Here is a 22,274-nt window from a genome sequence, read left to right as displayed (position 1 = left end):
TTGCTGGAATAGCTCATTGTCCAGTGCTGTGCTTGTAAGGTCACCAGAAAATCCCATCCAGCTCATCCCAGGGAGTGTGAGCCCTGCACAGGCACAGCCCTGGTTCCACTGCTTACACGTCCTTCCTCCCTCTTTGCTTCCCTGGAACAGCTGCCCAGAGCATTCTTCTGGTGCCAAAAAGATAATCTGAGCTCAGGGAAAATCTTAGTTTGGGAGGGAATTGTTGTGAAGGGCTCTCTGGCAGTAGAGGGAGTTAACCTTAACAGGAGTTGGGGTTCTTCAGCCTGGGGAAAAGGAGGCTCCAGGGGGACCTCAGGGCTCTTTCCAGTGCTTCAAGGAGTTCTGAGATAGCTGGAGAGGGTTTTGGAAAAGGGCCAGGGTAAGGGAGAATGGCTTCCTCAGAGGGCAGGGCTAGATGGGATATTGGGAAGGAATTCTTCCGTGTTGGAGTGGTGATGCCCTGGCACAGAAGCTGTGGCTGCCCTTGGATCCCTGGCAGTGCCCAAGGCCAGGTTGGACAGGGCTTGGAGCAGCCTGGGACAGTGGGAGGTGTCACTGCCATGGCAGGGGCTCTCCAGAGAGTGTGGGTGAAGTTTTCCTGGTCACAGAAGTTTTCCTGGTCACAGAAGTTTTCCTGGTCACAGCTCTTGGCAGCAAACACTGAGCTCAGCCAGGGCTGTTACAGGCTCAAACAGCTTCTGCTTTCCACAGCGAGCCCTGCCCAGACGGGTTTGGAGCAGATCCAAGGTGTATTTGCTAATGGAACAACAGTTCTGCTCATCTGGTGGATTTTGCACAGCCAAACAACATTCACCACTGGGAGATGGGAGCTGTGAGAGCTCCCTGAGCTGCCCAGGACTCGGTGACACCAGCAACTGTTGGTCCAGAACCCGGGCCTGTGTTATTGCCCCTCGTGGGCCTCATCCCAACCAACAGGTTTAACAAACCCAGAGTGACTCCAGGAGTTCACACGAGGTGATGAGGGATGGAAAAGCAGGAAACAGTAAAATCCTGAGGAGCTTGTTGTGTGTGCAAGGCTGGGCAGGGTGAGGGGGTGGAAATGGAACCCCCCAGGCAGGGAGCTCCTTTCTGAGCCTGGGGCCAGGCAGGGAAATCCAGCTGCACATGGAGCAGGTACTTGGGAGCTCTTCAGAGAGGAGCCTGGGGCTCCATCCCTTGCCATGCCAGGGCTCCATGCACCTGGAATTGCAGCTCCACGTGCCAAGGTGCCAGGGCTCCATTCATGGGGGATTTAGGGCTCTGTGCATGAAGTGTCAGAGCTCCACACATCGGGGAATCGATGCCTCGTGTCCTGGGGTACCAGACACTCCTGCTCTGGGGACTCTGGGGTACCTTCATGTCGGGACTATCACATCTCCATGCACTGGGAATTTGGGGCTCTGTGCACGGGGATATCAGAGCTGATATCCTGAGGGGCTGATGCTCCATGCTCCAGCATGCCGGAGCTCCAAATACCGAGGGGACTGGGGTTCCAAATACCGGGGTACTGGAGCTCCACAATCGGGGGAACCGGAGCTCCAAATACCGGGGTAATGATGCTCAATGCTCCGGGATATCTGAGCTCCAAATACCGGGGTACTGGAGCTTCGCGCTCCAGGGGAAATTATGCCAAATGCTCCGGGATACCGGAGCTCCAAATACCGGGGTTCCGGAGCTCCAAATACCGGGATAATGATGCTCAGTCATATCAGTAATGGTGCTCCAGGATATCAGAGTTCCAAATACCGGGGTACCGGAGCTCCGCGCACCGGGGGAAATTATGCTCAATGCTCCAGGATACCGGAGCTCCAAATACCGGGGTAATGATGCTCAATGCTCCGGGATACCGGAGCTTTACACTCCGTGGTACCGGAGCTCCAAATACCGGGGTACCGGGTCTCCACACTCCGTGGTACCGGAGCTCCACACTCCGTGGTACCGGAGCTCCACGCACGGAGCACACAAACGCTGCACTCCCTGCGGTACCAGACCCCCGTACCCCCGGTCACTGCCGCTCCCCGCCCCCGCTTCCCGCCCGCTCCGGAGCCGCCCCCGTCCCGCCCCGTCCCGGCCGCGGTGCCGGAGCTGCGGCGGCTGCGCACGGCGGGGCCGCCATGAGCCAGCAGAGGCTGCAGAGCCTGCGGGAACGCGTCCGCTCCTTCCCGGACTTCCCCGAACCCGGAGTGCTGTTCCGGTGGGGATGGGAATGGGAATGGGGTGGGATGGAAACGGGGGGTGAGGATGGGGACGGGGATGGACCGGAACCAGGGCCGGGGATGGGATAGGGGAGGGAACCCGGACCGAGACTGGAGCCAGAACTGGGGCTGGAACTAGGGAATGGGAATGGGAATGGCACCAGGGCTGGAGCCAGGCTGGGGACTCGCAGCCAGCTCCTGTCCCTGCTCCCATCCCTGCCCCTGGCAGTGCCAGGCAGGAGCTGAGCCTTCCCTGGCCTCAGGAGCTCAGAGCAGCCCCTGCAGGTCCCTCACTCCCTGCCCTCCCTCATCGCAGAGATATCAGCCCCTTGCTGAAGGATCCTGTGGCGTTCAGGACTTTGATTGATCTTCTGGAGGATCATGTGAGGGCATCTTTCCCTAAAGTCGACTTCATCGTGGGTGAGTGTTGGTCGAACATCCCCGAGGCCAGGGCAGAGTGGCTGGGAAGTGTGGGGTGGCCCTTGGGGAATGTTGTGGCCCTTGGACACGAAAATCACTTGAACATTGACCTCTGTCATGTGGTAACACCAGGACACGTTATCCCCTTCACCTCCTCCTGTGATTTCCTGAAATACTGGTTTGGGATGTGGCAGGTGCCCTCTGACACTTCGGTGCCATTTGCATAATTCATTAATTCGCTGTTAAAAAGGAGGGAGCACACAAAGGCTGCTGTGCCTGCAGTGTCCCAGCTTGTTTTCCTCAGGGAACCTTCCCAGGCCAGCACAAACAGCCTTGGTGGCCACAACACCTCTCAGCTCACCTGGCAAAGTTCTTGGGTGGGGCCCCAGCCCAGGGTTCAGGGAGCACAGACCAAACCTGGCCCAGGTGTCCTGTGATAAGTGGAGCCTTCCCAGAGGTGCAGAGTTCCTGCCTGTGTGGCCTGACTGATACCGGGTTTGTCTCGAAGGAAAAAGGTCAGAGGGGAGGGAAATGGGCTCTTGGGGCCCAGCAGCAGCACAATCTGGCTGAGAACTGGGCTGTGTTTTCTACCTTCAGAAGTGACTTATGAACAAATTGCTTTTAGAGCCCCCCTGGATGGGAGGATAAAACCGGGGGGTTGTGCCGAGATCCTGCCCCAGTGAAATGGCTCCAATCTGAGAGATGGGACAAGAGGAAAAAGCCTCAGCTTGCACCTGGGGGTGGTTTAGGTTGGACATGAGGGAAGATGAATTCACTGAGAGGGTGTTCAGGTATCAGAACAGGCTGCCATGGCAGCAGTGGAGTCACCATTCCAAAAAATACCTTGGGGACATGGCTCAGGGTGGCCTTGGCCGTGCTGGGGAATGGTTGGACCTGATGGTCTTGGAGGCCTTTTCTAAGGTTTCCCTGATCCCTGCTCTGCCCCCCAGGCCTGGACTCCCGTGGCTTCCTCATCGGGCCCCCCCTGGCACAGAGGTTGGGGATCGGCTTCGTGCCCGTGCGCAAGAAGGGGAAACTGCCTGGTGCCACCCAGAGCATCTCCTACAGCCTGGAATATGGCAAGGTGAGGCCTGGGAGCAGCAGGGGCTCAGGCTGGGGGTGCAGGGGTGCTAAAACCCGCGGGGAGGGGGTGCCAGGCTGGGTTCTGATGATGCCGTGGATGATCTGGCACAACCCCGGGAGTGGCACCGAGCCGCGGTCAGAGTTGGTGGCCGCGGGTGACGTTTGGTGCTGTGCCGTGACTCTTCTGAGGGGCTTGGTGCTCACACTTGGTGCTAAATGGCTTTCTTTGGCTTGAATTCAGGGGCATGACCACGGAGAGTGTTCCCCACTCTGGCAGTAAGTGCTGTAAGTCAGAGCCCTCCTGCATGGCTTCCACCATCCCACCCCATAACCCCGCAGCTGCTCCGAGGACTGAGCCTCAATCTGTGCTACCCCCACTAGCAACTAACGGCAGCAGACCCCCCCAAAGCCAGGCCTAAGCCATGAGGGTTGTTTGGGCCAAGCCTAGCACGGGACAAGCTGACATGACACATCCAAGTTTGGATCTGGCTCTAGGCAGAGCTCCCCAGTGTGTGACTGGAGATGTTCCTCCCTGGAGAGCTGCTCTGGGATAAGATTCCTGATCAAAGTTCAGCATCTTGGCGTGCCAGAGGCTTGGCCCAGCAATCTCCTCCCTGCTCTGTGTTTCTGTGGTGCTCTCCTGTAGCTGGAATTGGGGGGGTTTTGGGGATTTTAGGTGCTGAGTGTTTAGGCTGATGTCGCTGAGGACTTGTCTGTGTTCCAGCATGAACCAGCAGCTCGTGAGGGCTTTCTCTCCAAGGCCAGACTAAAACAAAGCTGCTCTTTGCTCCCTGCAGGCTGAACTGGAAATCCAGAACGATGCTGTGGAGCCAGGACAGAAAGTGGTGATTGTGGATGACCTGCTGGCAACTGGAGGTGAGGGAAGCACGTGTGAGCCATACCTGTGTTCATGGAATCATGGAATGGCTGGCTTGGATAAATCCCAACCTCCCACTAGCCCAGGTTGCACTAAGCCCCATCCAGCCAGGCTTTGGACACTTCCAGGGGTATCCAGGACCTGCTGGCAGCAGCAGGGGTGGCTGTGGGGCTGGGAGCTGCCCCTGGAGTGAGGTTGTTTGTGCTCCCCTCCACAGGTACCATGTGTGCTGCCTACGAGCTGCTCAAGAGGCTGAAGGCTGAAATCCTGGAGTGCCTGGTGATCATAGAGCTAAAAGCCCTGAAAGGGTCAGAAAAGCTCAATTCCGTCCCTTTCTACTCCCTGCTGCAGTATGACTGAGGAGGAGCAGGGAGAAGGGAGCACTGGGAACAAATCTGGGGATTTATTCAGTGACTCTGGACGTCACAAGGGGGTGGGAAAGGGGGTTAAACACAGGTTTTAATCATGGCCAGATGCTCTTCAGTCCTAAATTTCCCAAGCACTGTGTGGAGTGTAATGATCCCTTTTGGGGTTCATCTTTTTGGGCAGAAGGAACAGGCTGATTTTTTAGGGGGGGTGGAGACCAAGATGCAGCTTCACTGAGGCTGTGGTTTTTAGGAGACCAAAGTGATGACATTGCTGCTGAGGCCAGGAGAGCTCTGACAGGGCACCAGCATTCCCTGGGCTGGGCCTGTCAGCCTCCAAGGAACCTGCTAAAAAATTCCCAAAGAACAAAAAGCAGTTATTTCTGCAAGGGACAAACCCTGCTGTATTTGACCTCAGGATGCTCAGAGCTGTCACTCTCACCAGAACAAGTTGCTCTCACACCAGGGCTGTGCTTGTTGAGAAGTGCCTGCTGTGTCCTTCAATCAGGATGGTGATGGTGTGGATGAAATCAGTGTTTTCCTTCCCTGGAGACCACAGGCACCTTCTGTTCAGCACCAATTCCCCACTCCTGCACATCCCACTCACTCCCTGTGCTGCTGCTCTCCCCCTGCCCCATCAGGGCCAGTTCAGAGCCTGCTCTTGCTGGGAGGTTGGTGCAGGTGAGGCCCCAGGACAGGTCTCAGGTGTGTGAGGGGTGATGGGGGTTTGGAGATGATTCCTCCAGCACACTTCAGTTTGGTCACAGCTAAATCCTTGTGTGCAAAAATTTCCACAAGCCTGAAAACATCAGGGATTGTGTCTCTGGCCCAGCAGGGACTGGACTCACGGGTAAAATAAATACTGATGTATTTTTATGTTTCCTAAACTGTCTGAGAGCTGTTCTTGCAGTGGCTGAAGCTGTTAATGACCCTTGAGAGTGTCTCCCTGCAGCCCCAGGTGTCAGTGGAGCAAGGCTGAGGTGTGAGCTCTCCATTATCCCCCAAATGCTTGGAATTGTTTTCCAGGGAGCATCCAGGTACCTTTTCTTTATTTTGCACCAACCTCTGGCTTGGTTGGATCAGCTCCCCTTCCCCATCCAGCACCTGGGGCCACCTCCCACTTGGAAGGACTATTCCAGCTCCTTTCACCCCCATTTCCTGAAAAGCCCCTTCAGTGCTGCTCAGTTTACACCGGGGAACACAATTCCCTGGGGACTTCGCAGGCTTGGCACCAGGAGAGGGTCCCTGCTGTGGGGGAGAAGGGAAAAATCAATTCCGCCCCAAAGAGCCATGGAAAGCAGCTGCGTGCTGGGGAAGCAGCGTCAGCCCCAGCAGTGCCAGCAGGTGACATCAGGGAACGTGGGGACAGTGCCTGAGCCCTGGCTGGGCTGCCAGCAGCCCCTGATGTCATTTGCTTGGAAAGAGGAGGCTGGGCAGGGGCAGCTTCCAGGTGGGAGAAGGGTTTTATCCTGAGGAGCAGAACGGGAGCTCGCTGGGAGCTCTCCTGGGATGTAAGTGTGGCTGCCAGGCTGCTGATTCCAGCTCCTTTCCAATCCTCCTCGACTCCAGCTGCTGAAATCCAGCTCCTTTCTACCACTGTGAGGTCCCTGAGCATGGCTGAGAGCCCGGCCTGCCCCAGGAGCCCCCAGCCTCACACCCAGCCCCTGGGTTGGGTTTGATCCCTTCTCCTCCTCCCTGGAAATTGGGCACACTCCTGCCAGCAGTGCTGGCCAGCTGGGCTGCACGGGCCTGGAGGAAGAAGAGGAAGGAGGAAGAGGAAGGCCTCTTGCTCCCTCGGGAAGTGCTGTGGGATCTCAGATGCTGCCGGACTCCAGCCCTTAAGCAGGGGAATCTGCCCAGGAGCAGCATGGGATGAAAGGATGAGGGAGTCACTTTTCCCTGCGGGTCCCTGGTGTCCTCCCCAGCCCAGGCCGGCTCGGGGAGCAGTGTGGGGTGTGTGGGGTGTGTGGGACGTGGCCCTGGGCAGTTCCCACCCCTGCCCTGTGCCCACACTGCCCTGACCAGGGCACGCTGCCAGCCCAGCTCCTCTGCAGCCATCCTCACCCTCTTTGTCCCTCTTCCCAAGCCACTTCAGCTGAGTGGCCTGGGAATTTCCCCTGGGGAAAAAAAAACCCAACCCTGGGCCCCTGTCAGCCCCTGGCCCTGCAGGAGCTGCTCCCCGGCCCCATTTACAAAAGCTGCATTCAGCTCCCTGCAAACCCACGCTCACTTTTTCCAGTGAGTCCTTCTCCAGGAGCTGGATGAGGACCCAGCCCTTCCCAGCGCCAATTGCCATGGAGAACCACGAGACAGGCAGTGAGGAAGAGCACTGGGTTAACACAAGTCAGCTCTATTTAAAACATTTAATACAAATGTGTTTTGACAAGTCCTGCAGTTGTTTCCAGCGAGGACTGGAAGATGCATTTTCCCTCCCTTAAAAACAGAACGAGGCCCGAAGCTCCAAGAACATCAAATTGTGACTTTTTCTCTCACCCCTTCCTGTTTGTCACCCTCTCAGCCTGCCCTGTTCTGCCTTCAGCCCACCAGGACCCAGTTAATGGAAGAAACCACCAAAATTGGACCTTCAGGAGATCCCTCATGCACTGAACCTTCAGGAGAACACAGGAAAGGAGAGGAAAAGGTTCCTCAGGTTAGGGTCACTGTCATGACACAGGATTGCTCAGGGACTAAGGGACCTACAATCCTCAGGGAATCCTACCACAGGAATTAATTAAATTAAGGCATTTTGCCCTTCCCCAGCCACCACTGAGGACGAGCCTCCCTCCAGCCCTCCTCAGAACCCAGAGCTGTCAGGATTTGCTACATTTCCAGGAGATTGCACAGAAAAAACATCAACCCTTGAGGGGCTCAGAGAGCTCCAGCCTCCTTGGCCTCCTTGTTGAGCCTCTCAGTGACGAGGCCCAGGTCTTTCTCTTTGTCCAGCTTGACGTAGGTGTCTGTCCTGAGGGTGTGAACACCCACCCAGTCCGGCAGCAGCTCTGCCAACAGCCTCACGTGTTTCTCCATCTCACCTGCAGTGAGGAGCACCAAGGTCAGACCTCACCTCCCTCCTCACATCCCCCTCTTCCTGCAAGGATTTCCCCCTGGAATTCCTCCCTGGTTTGACCAGCTTGGGGCACCAGGGTCAGATCTCACATCCTCCTCTTCCTGCAAGGATTTGCCCCTGGAATTCCAACCTGGTGCCACCAGCGTGGAGGATCAAGGTGAGATCTCACCTCCCTCCCTCCAGCCTCTCCTCCCACACGGATTCCCCCATGGAATTCCTATGGGGTGCCACCAGCTTGGAGCACACCAGGGTCAGATCTCAAATCCCCCTCCTCCCACACCCTGGAATTCCTACCTGGTGCCACCAGCTCAGGGTACCAGGATCAGATCTCACCTCCCTCCCTACACATCCCCCTTTTCCTACAAGCATTTCCCCCATGGAATTCCTACCTGGTGCCACCAGCTCGGGGCAGCTGTCAGCCAGGCGGGCACAGAGCAGCTCCATGCTGAGTGCAGGTTTTTTCTCAGCCACGAAGACGCCGCGCAGGACCCGTGCCATGGCCGGGAGCCGTGCCAGCCGCGCCGCCCGCTCCTCCTGCCGCGCGTCCCGCGTCAGCAGCGCCCGCACCCGCCGCGCCTCCTTCGCCCGCACCTGCGGGACACCAGAGCCGGGTGAGCCCCCTGAGGGCACGGGCTGGGCACAGGGAGCTCCCCCAGCGCCCTGCTTTGGCCAGGACAGGGTGACTCACGCGGTCCAGCAGCTCCTGGGACACCCCTTTGAGCGCGCTGGAGGTGCTGGCAGGGGTTGGGGGTTTGGCAAGCGCCGGTTCCCCCGCATCGGCTCCGGCCGTTCGGAGGGCCAGGTTGGCAAGAGCTTTTTCCATCTGCTCATGTGGATGGAAGAGGGAGGAGGAGTTGGGTTACAGTTCAGGCTGGAGGAAGGAGAAGTTTCCCCTCTGCCGCCCCCGCCGTCACCCGGCAGTGCCGAGATCCCAGCCCAGGGATCCTGATCCAACCTGCCTGCACCAAGGAGTTTGGGGAGCCTCATGGAATGCTCTGGGTGGGAAGGGATCTGAAAGCTCTTCTCATTCCTTGCCATGGCAGGGACACCTTCCCCTAGCCAGATTGCTCTAAGCCCTGTCCAACCTGGCCTGGGACACTGCCAGGGAACCAAGGTCAGCCACAGCTGCTCTGGGCACCCTGTGCCAGGGCCTCATCTCCCTCCCAGGAAGGAATTCCTTCCCAATATCCCATCCATCCCTGCCTTCTGGCAGTGGGAAGCCGCTCTGGCACAGACAGAGGCAGCCCCTGGCCTGGCTCACCTTGGGGCTCAGCATCCCCCGGGCTGTGCTCAGCACCTCCTGGGCCGTGCTCAGCCTGTCCTCCTGCGGCGGCCGTGGCAGCTCTGCAGGGCTCACGTCTGGCACCTCATCCACGTTGAAGCGGGGATGCCACCGGGTCAGCTCCTCCTCTGGCACCACCATGGGAGGGCTGAGGGCAGCCAGGAATGCCTGGAGAGGGGCGAAAGCTGTGTCAGGGCACCAGGAATGGAGAGGCAGCCGCTGCTCTGTGCTCCCAGCACAGCTCGGTGACAGCGGCAGCGAATTCAGAGCCCATCTCCAAGAGGAACCTCCGTGTCCTGCAGCCTGGATGGCACCAGTGACAAGCCCAGAGGCCAGTGCTGGGGGTGCCAGGTGCCCCTCACCTTGTGGTGCTCCCTGACGATGTTCACCAGGTTGCGGTGGAATTCCCTCCGGCGCTCCAGCAGCCGCGACGCCGACAGGTGTGGGCGCCCATCCACCTTCTCCTCTGCCAGGAGGGACACGAGTGTCACCCACAGCACCCCAGAGAGGCACAAACCACGGCAGCCTCGGGAAGGACAGGATCACAGCCCTGCCATGGAGCTGAGTCCCTGCTGAGCACGCTCCCTCTTATCCCAAACCTGTTTCCCACTTCTAACATGCTCCATTTAATGGACTGAGCAGCGAGCATCCCTACAGACTCAGAGCTCAGCCAGGACTGAGCGTACCCCAGCTCTTGGGCACCCCAAAACTGTCCATACCTTCCCCCAGCACTGGCTCCAGCGTGAGCTGATACTCAGATTTCTTCCCACTGCTGCTGAAGGTGGGGACGTTCTTCTCCTGGCGCAGCCGGTACGAGCTGGGATACACGGCCTTGATCTGCCCCAGGTGCCGCTCCTCGAACTGCCTGTGACAGCACCACGGAGGTTGGGGACACCCAGGGTTACCAGCCCCGAGAACTTCAGCTGGGAGCCCAGAACAGGCCACCCACAGCTGCCAACCCACCTGCGCATCATGTCCTGCACGCCCTGCTTGACCTTGGCGAAGGTGACGGTCTCGGAGCGGTTGAAGAGCATCCCCGTGATGGTGTCCACGCTGCGGAACATCTCTGCCAGCACCTTGAACTTGTAGGGCAGCGTCAGCCCCGGGGGCAGGTCCTGGGCTAGAGTGTGGAACCGCTGGTAGGCCGGGGGCTTCTTGCTGCAGGGAAGGACAGGACAGGGGTCAGGTCCTGCTGCTGACACAGTGCCCACCTCCCACCCCCATCCCACACCTCTGAGTAGGCATTGGGGTCACATCACCTGGGGACATCGGTGTCACAATGCTCAGTGCCCCCACACCACTCAGACCCCCACAAAACCACTCCAGGACTGTGGCAGCTCCTGGGACCTCCCTCAAGTCCCTCCTGCAGCTGCCCCTCACCCGCTCTCATCCTCAGGAGCTGCTGTCCCGGTGTCCCCGTTCGCTGCTCTCCTCTGACGGATGCGCTGCTCCAGCTGCCGCACCTGCTCCAGGCGGCCCCGCAGGTCACTGCTGGTCCCGCTGGGCACAGAGGGCACCTGGCCTGGCACCTTCATCCTCTGCAGGCGCCCCTGCAGCTCGGCCACGTCCTCCTGGGCAGGGAGGGGACACGGGGTCACAGCGAGACACGCAGCACCAAACCCACCCACCCCGGAGCAGAACCGGGACCATCCCGTACCCGCTGCAGGCGCCGGGCTGGCCCCGGGGCGGCTGGGCCGGGCTGTGTCCCCGTGTCCTGCCCACGGCCGGGCGAGCCGGGGGTGGTGGCCGGAGGGGACACGGCCACGACCGGTTTGAGGGGTGTCGGGGGTCGAGGAGTGGCCAGAGGCGAGGAGCTGGTGGCCTGCAAGAGAGAGGACAGTTAGGGGATCCACCCGCTCGGATCCCTTCCCCTATGCCCCCCAAATCTTCACTGGGAGGGGGAGCATAGAGGGGTCTGCAGTAGGGGCAGGGGACAAGCCCGGGGGGCAGAGGGGCTGAACGGGGCGAGTTTTGGGGATCGTGCATTTAGGGCAGGGGTAAGTCCGGGAGAGGGAGGGGATTGTGCATCAGGGGAAGCGAGGGCAAGTTCTGGGGTCCTGCACTGGGAAAAGGGGTCGAGGGCTCGAACACTTGCGGGGCTGTTGTTTTACGGTTCCGCACCCACCCATTCACTGCCCCAAGCCCTTATCCTCCCCCATCCCATTTCAGAGCCGCATCCCCGACCCCTACCGCTCCCGGAGACCCCGGCTCCGCATCCCGGGACAACTCCAGCCTCTTCCGTGCTGACTTCCCGCTCGGTTCCCCGAGCCGGGCCCCGACCGGCGACTCCGCTTCCATGTCCCGGCGGCTCCGCTTCCTGCCCGCCAGGCCCCGCAGGGCCGGGGAGCCCCCGCGGGCCGGGGTGCGCGGCGATCCGGGCAGCGGCAGCGAGCGGGCGCTGAGCCCCGCCGGGGCACCATCCTCATCCTCCTCCCGGTACACCGGGCGGGGACTGGCGAGGGCGGCCTTGAGCCGGCGGCCGCCGCTGCGCTTGGTCGCGGCTCCGGTGGGCGCTTTTGTCTGGCCGAAGAAGTCGGTGAGGCGGAGCTGGGCCATGGCCGCGGTCGCGGTCCCGATCCCCGTTCCGGTTCCGGTTCTGGTCCCGGTCCCGATCCCGATCCCGATCCCAATCCCGGTCCCAGGAACACGTGGGGTCGGTCCCGCGCGCTTCTTCTCTTGGCGGGAGCCCGCGCGCCGAGACCCCGCCCACCGGAGGGGCGGGGACACGTCACGTGATACAGGTTTGGCGCCACTGGGCTCTTAAAGGGGCCGCGTCCCCTGGAGCGCTGCTGCACGTGGGGGTCTGGGGGGGCCGGGACAGCTCCGGGGGGCGGGGATTGCTGGGTTAGGGAGCGACTGATGCGCCATGGGCAGGATGGAGCTTGCCCGCTCCAGCTGGGGCTAGTGGGGCAAAAGTAGGGAATTTCCATCTGGAATGGTGCTGGTGGTCACCTGCTCTTCCCAGTGGGGCCAAGCCCTGAGCGGTGGCACGGACACCCTCCGGGGGGGCACCTGCAGCACCCCTTGCCCCACGCCAGACTCCTGTGCTGTTGGCAGTGCCCGGAGCTGGGAGAAGCCTCTGGCCCATCAGTGCCAGGCCGGGCACTCAGGCCGTGCCCGCAGCACTTTCGGAGCTTCGTGGGTCTCCCACATCCCTCGTAAAACCTGAGTGAAGGCAGCAAAGTGCAGCGGGGCCGGATTGAGTCGGGCAGGGCAGGGCTCTGGGGTGCCATTCCCGGTGCCCATTTGCTTCCACAGCCTCCATTCCTGCCTGGCTGCTGCTGGGGGCTGGGTTGGGAGTGAGAGGCTGGTGTGGGTGCTTGCACAACCCTTTCCTGGATCCCTGCTGGCCAGGGGGTTGGCAGAGGTAATTCCCATATCCACATCTCGTGGACGTGGTGTTAATGCTGAACTTCACATGTTTGTGATGACCAGTGTTTAATTTACAGGAGCAGATCCCTCTGGATCCCAGTGATGAGGGTGGGTGCAGCTGAGTCTCCATGATAAGGATGCTCCCACGAGGGGCTGTGCCTGCCAAACCCATGGATTCACACATTTAGGAGCGCCCTGGTTTGGGGTTTATGGTGTGGGCAGGAGTGCTTGGATGGCTGGGGCTTGGGCACATTTGGGGTGGGGGGAAGAGGCCCTGGAATTGTGGAGGGAAGAGAGTGGGGAGCAGTCTGGCAGTGTGCCATCTGGATGCCAGTTTATTAACCGTGTTGGGAAAACAAGTTCAGGGAAGCCAAGGAATGTGGAGAATTTCATGGGCCGATGGTTCCTGTTAGAGGCTGGTGGTTACCAGCTCTGCCAGGTGTCACAGCCACGCTGCCCGTGCCACCAGCTGTGCCTGGTGCCCTCCCACTGGGATTCGGGACTGAGCACAGCCCAGCTCCAGATGTGACCTGGGGGTGTGGGTCTGCACCTGGCTCTGCACTGAGCTCTAGGAACGTGGGACTGGATCCAGCTCCAGGGATCATGGACCCAGCTCCAGGAGCACAGGATGATTCCCCAGTTCCTGGGACACAGCACCCAGCTCCGGGGGCAGCACTCCCGAGCTCCCCACTCCATGCCGCAGCTCTCAACCCTGGTATCAACAACAAACATTCGGCAAAAACTAATTCCGTTTTCTCTATTTCAATTTCGGACGAAATAAAGATAAAAACAATCTGCTTAGCTTTCTTTCCTTTTTATTCTTATTTTTATTTTTTGTTGATTTTTTTTTTTTTTTTTTTTTTTCCCCGACCGCACAAAGCGGAACCGGGTGGTTTTTGCTGAGCCCGGACAACTCGTGTCAGTGTCGGCAGCAGCGGGCGCGGTGCCGGCGGGAGGCGCTGGGGCCGCGCCGGCCCCGCTGGGGGGGGGGCGGGCGGTGCCGCTTTATAAAGCGGCGGGAGCGGGGCGGGGGCAGCGCCGGGGAGCGCCGCGGGACCGGGCAGTGGCACCGGGGCCAGCCTAGCCCGGGCCAGCCCAGCCCAGCCCAGCCCAGCCCCGGCGGGGCGGAACGGCTCGGAACGGCTCGGGCCGGGCCCCCCCCCCGCCGCGGCGGCCGGGCGGGATGAACCGGCCGGGACTCTGCGCGGGGCTCTACTGGCTACTGCTGCCGCTCGCCCTGCTCGCCGGTGAGTGCGGGGCGCGGGGATCGCCTAAAGGTGACCCGGGGACCCCCTAAAGGTGACCCGGGTGTGTCCCGTGCCCGTGGAGAGGGTGGCTCGGGGCACCTCCCGGGGCTGTCCCGCTCGCCGGTGGCTGCGGGGCGCGGGGGCTCCCCCAGCACGTGGAGCGAGGGAAGCGCCGGGAAGCCCGGGGCGAGCGGATCCCTGCGCCGGTGGCTCCGGGACGGGTCGGTACCGGGACGGGTCTTGGTGTGGTTCCCCCCGCGGAGATCGCCCTAAATCCCGCTGTGTCCACCCGTGACCGAGCCCACTCTGCGGGACGGGAGGGTGTGTGTGCGTGTCCCCCCTCTGTCCCCCACAGCCGGCGGCTGTTCGGGGTGCAGGTGACCCACCTCGGTCGCAGCCGTGTCACCGCACTGGCTCTGATGAGGTTGCTCAGGGTGGGCGATGCCCGGGGGGAAGCTGGCAACCATCCTGTCCCCATGCCCGGCTGGATCCCGGCAAGCAGAGTGTCCACCCCAGCCCCTGCTGCGGCTCTGCGGTCCCCAAGCTGCCACCAGCCCATTGCCAGCACTGTCGGCCTTTGATGGCAGATGTGCCACCCACCGAGGCAACCGGCTGGCCACCGGCCTGGAAAATCCCCGTGTCCCGGGACGCGCAGGACAAGAATCGGCTCTTTGAAGCCCGGTTGCTCCGGAGCCTCTTCGGGGCTACGTTTGCGTAGACGCAAAGGAAAAAACCTCCTTATAAACAGGATTGTTCAAGGGGCTCCTTGTGCCGGGCACGGGCTGGGTCTGTTTGGGCTCACACCACCCGTGCTGGGGGACCTGAGCCCCGGGAAGCTCTGACAGGGCTTTTGGGGTAGCCCTGGAATGACTTTTGGGATAATGTCACCTGGAGAGAGAGAGAGGGACGTGTGCCCGGCCGAGGGAGGCGCATCCAGCCGAGCAGCCCCATTCGCAGCTGTGGTTTTTGGGGAGCAGGGTTGAGTTTCGGGGGTGCTGTCTCCCAGCAGAGCCTCGCTGGCGGAGGAAGTGGGTGACTGCAGTAAAAGCTGCTTTTCCTTCGGTTCGCTGAGGCAGTGACTCAGAGCACGGCGCAGGATGTGAGGAGGTTAATTATAATTATAACCCAGCCCAGGAGCGGGGCTGGCACAGGGGGCTGCGCTCCCCGGGCTGGCCCGGGAGCTGCCGGCTGCATCCCATGGGTGCCCGGGGCGACACGTGGCCCCTGGGCGCTGCCTCCCGCGGGGCCCTCCTGCCCCAAATCCTGCTGCTGTCGCCCCAAATCCTGCCGCTTTCGCCCCAAACCCTGCCAGGCTTGCTTGGCTCTTCACCCCGCTCCGGCACGGGACTCCCCGGTACCCCCCACACTGGTGGCTTTGCTGTCCCCCCCTTGCTGAGCTTGGTTTAAATTTGGGGCCCCGCTTGGGCGGGGACTCACTCCGTCCTGCTCCAGCTGGTTGGCAAAGGGGGGGTGACTCAGCAGTGCCCAGGGGTCTCACACGAGCACCCGGGGGAAACTGAGGCACGGGTGGGAGAGGGGGTGGTGGCTCTGTGTCCCACCGCACCTGGGTGGGAGGATTTGCCCCGGAGCACGACCCGCCTGCAGCCCTTCCTTCCCTGGCAGTTTGGCTCTCCCCAGACGTCCGGAGGATGTTTGCTCGCAGTTCCGGGCCAGCTCGGGGCGAGTGGAGGCGCAGGGCTCATTGCCCCACGGTGTGGCTCGGGGCAGCCCCCCCGGCTCCCCATTGCAGCCCCCCCCCCCCGGCTTCTCACGGCTGGCACAGCACTGACCCGCTGGGGAGGGTCCCAGCCGTGCCATGGGCTGTGTGCCCACCTCGGCCCCATCCTTCCTGCTGCCGTTCTGGGGTGCTGGAGCTGCTGTGGGGGGCACAGCACATCCCACACCCACTGGGGACCCCCCCCCGTGCCAGTCGTGGCCGTGCTGGTCCGTGGTGCTCGGGCAGAAGGGATGGGTGAGGGTGGCACCCCCTCCCTTGTGGTGCCCCCCCAAACCCCCTGATGTGGGGACACAGCCCCCCCTGCCCTGCCAGGGTGCTGGGGGGTGCCTGGGGGTCCCGGGTGCTGCAGGGCTGGAGCCCAGCTGGGTGCCAGCGTGGGCTGCAGCAGCTGCCTGCTGCGGTCAGGTGCTTTTTATAAAACGGAGGGAAATAAAATAGAGGAGGGAAAAAAAAAACTATATTAAAAAAAAAAATAAAAAAAGCAAAGCCACTGCTGTCTCCAAGAGCAATAACTGCTGCTTCCTCCCAGGCTCGGGGGGAGGAGATGTGATGAGAGGATTGCAGGGTGTCCAGGACTGAGCCCCCACAGCCCCAGTGAAGTGGGGGACACCGTGGGGGGCTCCCCAGGGGTGCAACGGGTCCCCTTGGGGTGAGGACAGCAGGGTTTGGGCACTGCCATATGGCAGCCGCGGTCATGGCCCTGCTGGGAATGTTGGTGGATCTGGGAATGTGTGTCCTCAAGTGTCCCAGCGCTGAGCCTGCAGCTCTGGGAGCCCTGTGGCACGGGCTGTGCCATCCTGGCGTGTGCCAGGGAAGGGGGTGTCCCCGGAGCTGCTGCATTCCCTGTCCCATGGCACGAGCTCCTGGCTGATGCTGGGATTTGTCAGGCTGGCACCCGGCCCAGAGTCCTCCTGGGGCATCTCCTGCGGCAGTCCCAGGAGCAGGGTCGGGAGCTGGCGGGGTCGAGATGAACTTTCCACAAAAACAGGATATGGTGGGTGAACCGGTGGGGCTGTTCTTTCCTGGAAAGAGGGGCTGGGAATGTGCTGGTGGCCAGCTCTGCTTGCCCAAGGGCTTGTCGCTTTGGGGCTGATGGGATTTTGGGATAGGGAGAGCCACACTGATGGCATTTTGGGATAAGGAGAGCCACACTGATGAGATTTTGAGATGAGGCCTCTGGGTTCCTCACCCTGCCTGTGGGTTTGCAGCCAGTGGGTGCAGAGTCGAGTCCTGGGAGTGAAGTGACACCTTGGGGACCCTGTCGGGGTCCCTGGGGTCCCCAGCTGGGGCTGATGAATTGGGAGGCAGCTTGGCAGAGCTGCCTGGCTCCAGCAGCAGGTAACGGGCCCGTGTGAGTGAGCAGGGCAGGGAATTAAAGAGCTCTGCTAATTAATCCTGAGCGGCCGCAGGTCCCCCTGGAGCGCTGGCTGCGCCGGTGCCAGGCGCGGTGTGGATGCAGAGCGATGGTGTAGGGCTGCTCTGGGGGTCTGGGGAGCCCCCTTTGCCCTTGCAGGTGGGAATGGATCCATCCTGGAAGCTGCCTGGGTGTGGGATGGTGCCTGGTTTGCTGGGAAGGGGCTGTGCCAGACCCCAATCCTCTCCCACAGCCGCCCATCCCAGCCCAGTGCCGACTCCTCCTGCCTGCCCCCACTCTGCCAGCGGCGCCCGGTGACCCCAATCCCCTCCCACGGGGAAATTCAATTAAGGCTGGAGTGGAGGAACCCCGGCACATGCCTCCCAGCTCCCCGGTGCTGCAATTTATCCTCCTGGCTCGTTAATGTCGTTAATATTTCACGTGCTGGCCGTGATGGTGATGAGCTCCCAGCAGCGTGGGGGCTGATCCCGGGGTCACGGGGCTGGGCAGGCAGGAATTGGGGTGCCAGTGCAGGATACCTGACTTAGGGGACAAGGTGAGTGCTCAGAGAGTGACACCCCGGGGTGTCGTGGGCGCTGTGGGTGCTGCACCCACCCAGCTGGCTGCTCGGAGGGCGGGTTTGCTCTCCCCACATGCCAAACTGGTTTTTCTCCCTGTGCTGCACTTTCCCCGCTGTCAGCACTGTGGGGAACCGGTTCCCTGTGACACAGCACCCACGCCCCGCTGCAGCCAAGTGGGTGCCAAGCCAGGTCCGAGGTTTTGGTGTCCCCAAAACCAGGCTGTCACCCCCTTCTTCCCCTCCTTTTCCATCCTGGTTGGAGCCATCTGGGAGCACTGGTGGGAGATTTCCTGGTGATGTCTGAGGGGTGCAGGGTGAGCTGCCAGCCAGAGAGTCCCAGGGGTGCTGGTGGCACCAAATAATGGGGTCACAGCATGTGGGTGCCTCCCCAGTGCCCTCACTGGGATTCCCAGCGATGCCACCGTGTGCCCTCGATGCCACCAGCACCCAGGACGTGGCCGTGGCAGGGCTGGGGGCTCGCAGTGGGGCTGGGTCACCCCAAGGTGGGCACTGGGGTGGGTGACCACTGTCACGGCGATGCCAGTGGCCAAGGGGCCCTGCCTGGCTCCCACGGAAGCCGCAGCAGCGTCTCGCCCCCGTGCCGGGAAGGCTCCTCTCGGCTGGAATATTTGCTCCATGAGATCATGGTTTGCCGAAACAGCCAGGAGCCCTCGGCAGCGGCTGCGGGAGGTGACGCGTCCCGGGGTCACCGCGGGGAGGTGGCTGCTGGTGGCGGTCCCGGTGTCCCCCACCCCTGCTCGGGTGCTCTGCCGGTTTGGGGACACGTTGGGGACCCCACTGTGGGGCTGCAGCTGGTTTTAGCCCCAGTATGGGACATGTCCCGGGGCGTTCCTGGGCTCTCCCTCCTGCCACCCCCTTGCCATCCGAGGGTGCCCCGCTGTCCCCTGGGTTGTGCCGTGTCCCCCCCGGCCGTGCTGTCCCTCTCCCCAGGATGTGTTGTCCCATTGAAACCTCGTAAACACAGGAAGGGCTGTGCCGGGCTGTGGTGCTGAGCACGTCCCTGGCACCCGGCCGGGTCCCCCTCACCCCCCCAGTCCCACCCTGAGCCTCCCCCCATCTCACCCCCTTCCCATTTGGGGTGCCAAGGGGAGCAGCTCCCTGCCCTGGCTGTCCCCAGCACCGGTTCCCTGTGGCTGTCCCCTCCCTGGGCTGTCCCAGAGGGATCCCCCTGTGCTGGGGGATTGTCCTGGAGCAGGGCACGGTGACAAAGCTCATTGCCAGGCACTGGTGCTGGGGGGTCTCGGTGGTGCTGCCCATCCTTGGGGCTGCCCTGTGGCTGCTCCCAGCATCTGCTGCTGTCTGTCACTGTCACTGTGGTGACAGGAACGTGACGGGAACGCTGCGTCCCCAGCCGGGGCGGCAGCTGCCCTGCCACGTCCCTATTCCCTTCCCTGTCCCCCCATCCTTGTCCCCCTTCCCTATCCCCCCCATCCCTGTCCCCATCCCTGTCCCCGTCGGTCACAGCAGGGCGCTGGCTCCTCCGGTAGTTTCGTGCCTCCAAACAAGCTGTAATTTAGATCTAAAAATAAGTGAGGGGGAAGGTGCAGAGCTGGTGGCACACCCAGAGCAGGGCTCTGTGCTGGGGACAGGTGCTGTGCCAGCCCTGGAGGGGTCCCAGCCTGCCCATGGGGGTCCCTGCAGTGCTCTTTTGTGGGAATGATGTGGAAACGCAGCAGATTTTTCTCATGGCTCTTCTTGCCCTGTCACCCGTGTGTCTGGGACCTCTGGTGTCTCTTTGTCACCCATGTGGGTCACCAGGAGTGGCACAGCCTGAGCTCCTGCCTGTGTCCCTCTTTCTGACAGCACTTTTTTGGGGCTTGACCCCCTTGTCCTACCTGGCATCACCCCGGTACCACCTGGCATTTCGGGGTGCCTCTCTTTTGGGGATCTCCATGGTGGTGGGGGGGGTGCAGCTGTGAGCCCTCCCTGTGCCACATCCCCGTCACTAACCCTGTCCCTCTGTCCCCAGCCTGCCTTTTCCGCTACAATGTCCTCTCCCTGGTGTACCTGCTCTTCCTGCTGCTGCTGCCCTGCTTCCCGGGGCCCTCCCCACACTTCACCACAGGTAAGGGGCTCACCTGGGGCTGCAGGGGTGGGGCAGGTGGGGTGGGCAGCAGGGGAGCTGCCACCCCCCCTCCTGCAGGCACCTTGGCTGTGGTTTCACCCTGGCTGGGCAGTGTGGCTCCGTGTGGAGCCTCTCTCTGTTAATTATAGCCCGGCAGGGCTATGAATAGCCCTCCTGCTCCAGTTCGGAGCCTTATTAACCAAAAACCTCAAGGCTGGGCTGTGTGGGCACACCACGAGCAGCCCCTCCACCCTACCCGGGGCACTGGGGTGCTGTGGTGGCTGCAGGGGGTCACCCACAGCGGGGCAGGTGCCCATAGCCCCCCTGTGCCCAGCCTGGACCCCACCCCCAGCTCCTGGCACGGCCACAGCTAAAAGCTTTACCCTCTGAATATTTCATGGGCTCGCACGGCCCCGGATCCCGGCACTGCCGAGAGCTTTCGTGTGGATTTACAGGAAAAAACAAGTGCAGGGAAAGCTGCTGGCCCGGGGCCGCCCCCAGGCCGGCTCACAGCTGTGGTGGGCTCGCTGCCCACCCCATCCCCTGGCCAGGAAAACGGGCACAGGGCCCGGAGAGCCGGGTGGGATGGGGGCACGGCTGCAGCTGGTGGAAGGGCTGACTGGGTTTGGGGTGGGGGAGACCCCTGGAGCCTCCCACGGGATGTTCCAGCAGGGATGGGGATGCTGACTGCACCCCAGTGTGGTTCCAGTCCAGCAGGGCCAGGGAGGTGCCAGCTGGGTGCTGCAGGGACATGGGTTTGGCTCTTGGGGTGCCCTTGGGCTGTGCTGGGTGAGCAGTGGGATCCTGACCCTGGAATGTGGGCACAGTGCACCCTTCCCAGCTCCTCCTGCTGGGGTTACTGGTGTCCCTGGGTGGTGGTGACAGCTTTGCCCGTGTCTCACAGGTCACACCACCCGCATCCTCAAAGCTCTGCTGGGGACCAGCATCATCTTCCTCCTCGCCCACCTGGTTTTCCAGATATGCCTGTACACTCTGCCCGTCCTGAAGCAGCTGCTGGGGGACAGCTGTGAGTAGGGGGTGCCCGCGCCCACCCTCACCCACAGCCCTGCTCCCTGTGCTGCCCTGGTGACATGTGGGACCCATCCTGCTGCTGCTGGGGGGCTGCTGAGGGTCCCAGCCAGTTCTGGGGACATCCTGTGCCATGCCAGGGTGTCTGCTGGGTGCCCACTGCACTGGATGGGAGTGTTGTCCCCACGTGGGGTCTGCCCCACTGAGCGCCCCCCTCCTTTCCCACAGGCAGCTCCTGGGAGGTCCTTGCTCGGCACATTGGGGTCACCAGGTAAGAGCACCCAGATGTGTGGGGCTGGGGGTTGGCAGTGGCTGGGGGGTCATCCCTGAGCCCTCCCCTGCCTTGCTCTCCTCCCAGGCTGGATTTGAGTGACATTCCTAACTCAGTGAGGCTGGTGGCACCCGACGTTGGCATCCTGCTGGTCTCGTCCCTGTCCCTGTGCCTGTGTGGCCGCCTCAGCCCTGCCACCTCCAGACGGAATCCTGAGTCCCTGGAATCCTCTGAGTGGGTGAGAGCCACCCCCACTGCCATGGGGACATCCCACCACGGGGACATCCCACCATCCACACCCCATGCACTGGGGTGTCCCTGTCCCTTCCCCGGGCACAGCCTGGGGCTTGGCATGGGGACACCCCCAGTGGTCAGGGACCCAGTTTGGGGCAGTTTTGGCCAGCTTGGAGGGCTTGGTCATTGTCACACAGCTTAGGGTGACTCAGCCGTGGAGAAATGCCCGTGTTTGCTCTGGCATTGCCACAGGGATCGTGGCAAACAGCTGGGACAGTGGGGTGGGCAGTTACGGGGTGTTGGCCCCCAGCTGGAGCTCTCTGGGTGCTGTGCCATGCTGTGCCATGCCAGCCCCACCTGGCAGTGCCAGCCGGTCACAGGGACACCGTGCTTGTGGCAGACACCCCCAGTGGCACCCCCAGCCCCGCTTTGGGGGCTCCCCAAGCAGCCCAGGCTGCCGTGCCAGGCTGTAACCAGAGCAGTGGCCAGCCTGGATGCCTTTGCTGTGAGCCCAGGGCCGGTGCAGGAGGCAGCCTGGAAAAAAGCTCAGTGCTGGGAACCCGGATCCCCGAGCCAAGAAAAGCAGCCGCCCTTTGGAGGCGCTTTCCTGCTGCCTGACGAGATAAACACGGCCAGGTGCCGGGCACTGTGCCCACCTGGACGGCCACCCCTGCCCTCCCCGGAGCGGGGAAACTGAGGCACGGCCAGGAGCTGCCCGGGATGAGGTTGTGGAGCTCACAGCAGCCCGGTTTTCCCTGGCAGAGGGAAGGGAAGGATGCGGGGCGGCAGCGGCGTGCGGCCAGCAGGGACACGCGGCTGAGGAGGCGGCTGAGGGACAAGGCTCACTGGCTGCTCTGGGAGGCTGGCAAGGGCCTGGCCATCCTCCTGCTGGCCTTGGCAGGTGGGCACGGCACGTGGGGGGCACGGGAGGATGCTTGGTGCAAAGTGGGGATGCTCAATCCGGGGTGGTTTGGTTTGAGGGGATGCTTGGTCCATGGGGGAAAGCTCAGTGCATGGAGGGAGGGATGCTTGGTTCAAAGGGGAAAACATTCTGAGGAGAAGGGGTGCTTGGTT

The 22,274-nt window shown here is 62.0% G+C and overlaps 3 protein-coding genes across 3 annotated transcripts in view; 2 read left to right on the top strand and 1 right to left on the bottom strand.

Moving 5' to 3' along the window:
- Nucleotides 1-2,059: 2,059 nt before the first annotated feature.
- On the top strand, nucleotides 2,060-5,827 carry APRT (adenine phosphoribosyltransferase). The gene is made up of 5 exons (XM_014874535.2): nucleotides 2,060-2,194; nucleotides 2,512-2,615; nucleotides 3,566-3,699; nucleotides 4,496-4,574; nucleotides 4,793-5,827. Exons 1-5 carry the CDS (start codon nucleotides 2,115-2,117, stop codon nucleotides 4,933-4,935), a joined length of 540 nt encoding a protein of 179 aa, XP_014730021.2. The 5' UTR covers nucleotides 2,060-2,114; the 3' UTR covers nucleotides 4,936-5,827.
- Nucleotides 5,828-7,291: 1,464 nt separating this feature from the next.
- On the bottom strand, nucleotides 7,292-12,072 carry CDT1 (chromatin licensing and DNA replication factor 1). Its single transcript, XM_014874420.2, has 10 exons — nucleotides 11,480-12,072; nucleotides 10,947-11,111; nucleotides 10,670-10,860; nucleotides 10,253-10,447; nucleotides 10,009-10,154; nucleotides 9,652-9,755; nucleotides 9,269-9,457; nucleotides 8,696-8,830; nucleotides 8,397-8,598; nucleotides 7,292-7,972 (listed from the first exon to the last, which is right to left on the bottom strand). The coding sequence occupies exons 1-10, from the start codon at nucleotides 11,843-11,845 to the stop codon at nucleotides 7,809-7,811; spliced, it is 1,857 nt and encodes a 618-aa protein (XP_014729906.2). The 5' UTR covers nucleotides 11,846-12,072; the 3' UTR covers nucleotides 7,292-7,808.
- A 1,695-nt stretch (nucleotides 12,073-13,767) lies between these two features.
- Nucleotides 13,768-22,274, top strand: part of PIEZO1 (piezo type mechanosensitive ion channel component 1 (Er blood group)) — a 24,800-nt gene continuing 16,293 nt past the window's right edge. Inside the window, exons 1-6 of the mRNA XM_088172125.1 lie at nucleotides 13,768-13,908; nucleotides 19,571-19,666; nucleotides 20,571-20,693; nucleotides 20,924-20,966; nucleotides 21,054-21,204; nucleotides 21,963-22,101. Coding sequence (XP_088028251.1) covers nucleotides 13,845-13,908; nucleotides 19,571-19,666; nucleotides 20,571-20,693; nucleotides 20,924-20,966; nucleotides 21,054-21,204; nucleotides 21,963-22,101 — 616 coding nt within the window. The 5' untranslated portion in view covers nucleotides 13,768-13,844. The remainder of the gene's footprint in view (nucleotides 13,909-19,570; nucleotides 19,667-20,570; nucleotides 20,694-20,923; nucleotides 20,967-21,053; nucleotides 21,205-21,962; nucleotides 22,102-22,274) is intronic.

This window comes from Sturnus vulgaris, chromosome 12, assembly GCF_052056855.1.
Source record: "Sturnus vulgaris isolate bStuVul1 chromosome 12, bStuVul1.hap1, whole genome shotgun sequence".
Lineage (NCBI taxonomy): Eukaryota > Metazoa > Chordata > Aves > Passeriformes > Sturnidae > Sturnus > Sturnus vulgaris.
The sequence above is the reverse complement of the archived record's forward strand: the minus strand, read 5'-3'. Positions and strand labels throughout refer to the sequence as shown.

What these genes read in the sequence shown, in the direction of transcription:
- APRT (XM_014874535.2), top strand. Translation starts at nt 2,115, where the DNA reads ATGAGCCAGCAGAGGCTGCAGAGCCTGCGGGAACGCGTCCGCTCCTTC. An exon ending in GAACCCGGAGTGCTGTTCCG is followed by an intron (nt 2,195 to 2,511) that starts GTGGGGATGGGA and finishes CCCTCATCGCAG; the next exon opens with AGATATCAGCCCCTTGCTGA. An exon ending in TAAAGTCGACTTCATCGTGG is followed by an intron (nt 2,616 to 3,565) that starts GTGAGTGTTGGT and finishes TCTGCCCCCCAG; the next exon opens with GCCTGGACTCCCGTGGCTTC.
- CDT1 (XM_014874420.2), bottom strand. Translation starts at nt 11,845, where the DNA reads ATGGCCCAGCTCCGCCTCACCGACTTCTTCGGCCAGACAAAAGCGCCC. An exon ending in CAGCCCGGCGCCTGCAGCGG is followed by an intron (nt 10,861 to 10,946) that starts GTACGGGATGGT and finishes CTCCCTGCCCAG; the next exon opens with GAGGACGTGGCCGAGCTGCA. An exon ending in GGGGGATGCTGAGCCCCAAG is followed by an intron (nt 8,831 to 9,268) that starts GTGAGCCAGGCC and finishes CCACATGAGCAG; the next exon opens with ATGGAAAAAGCTCTTGCCAA.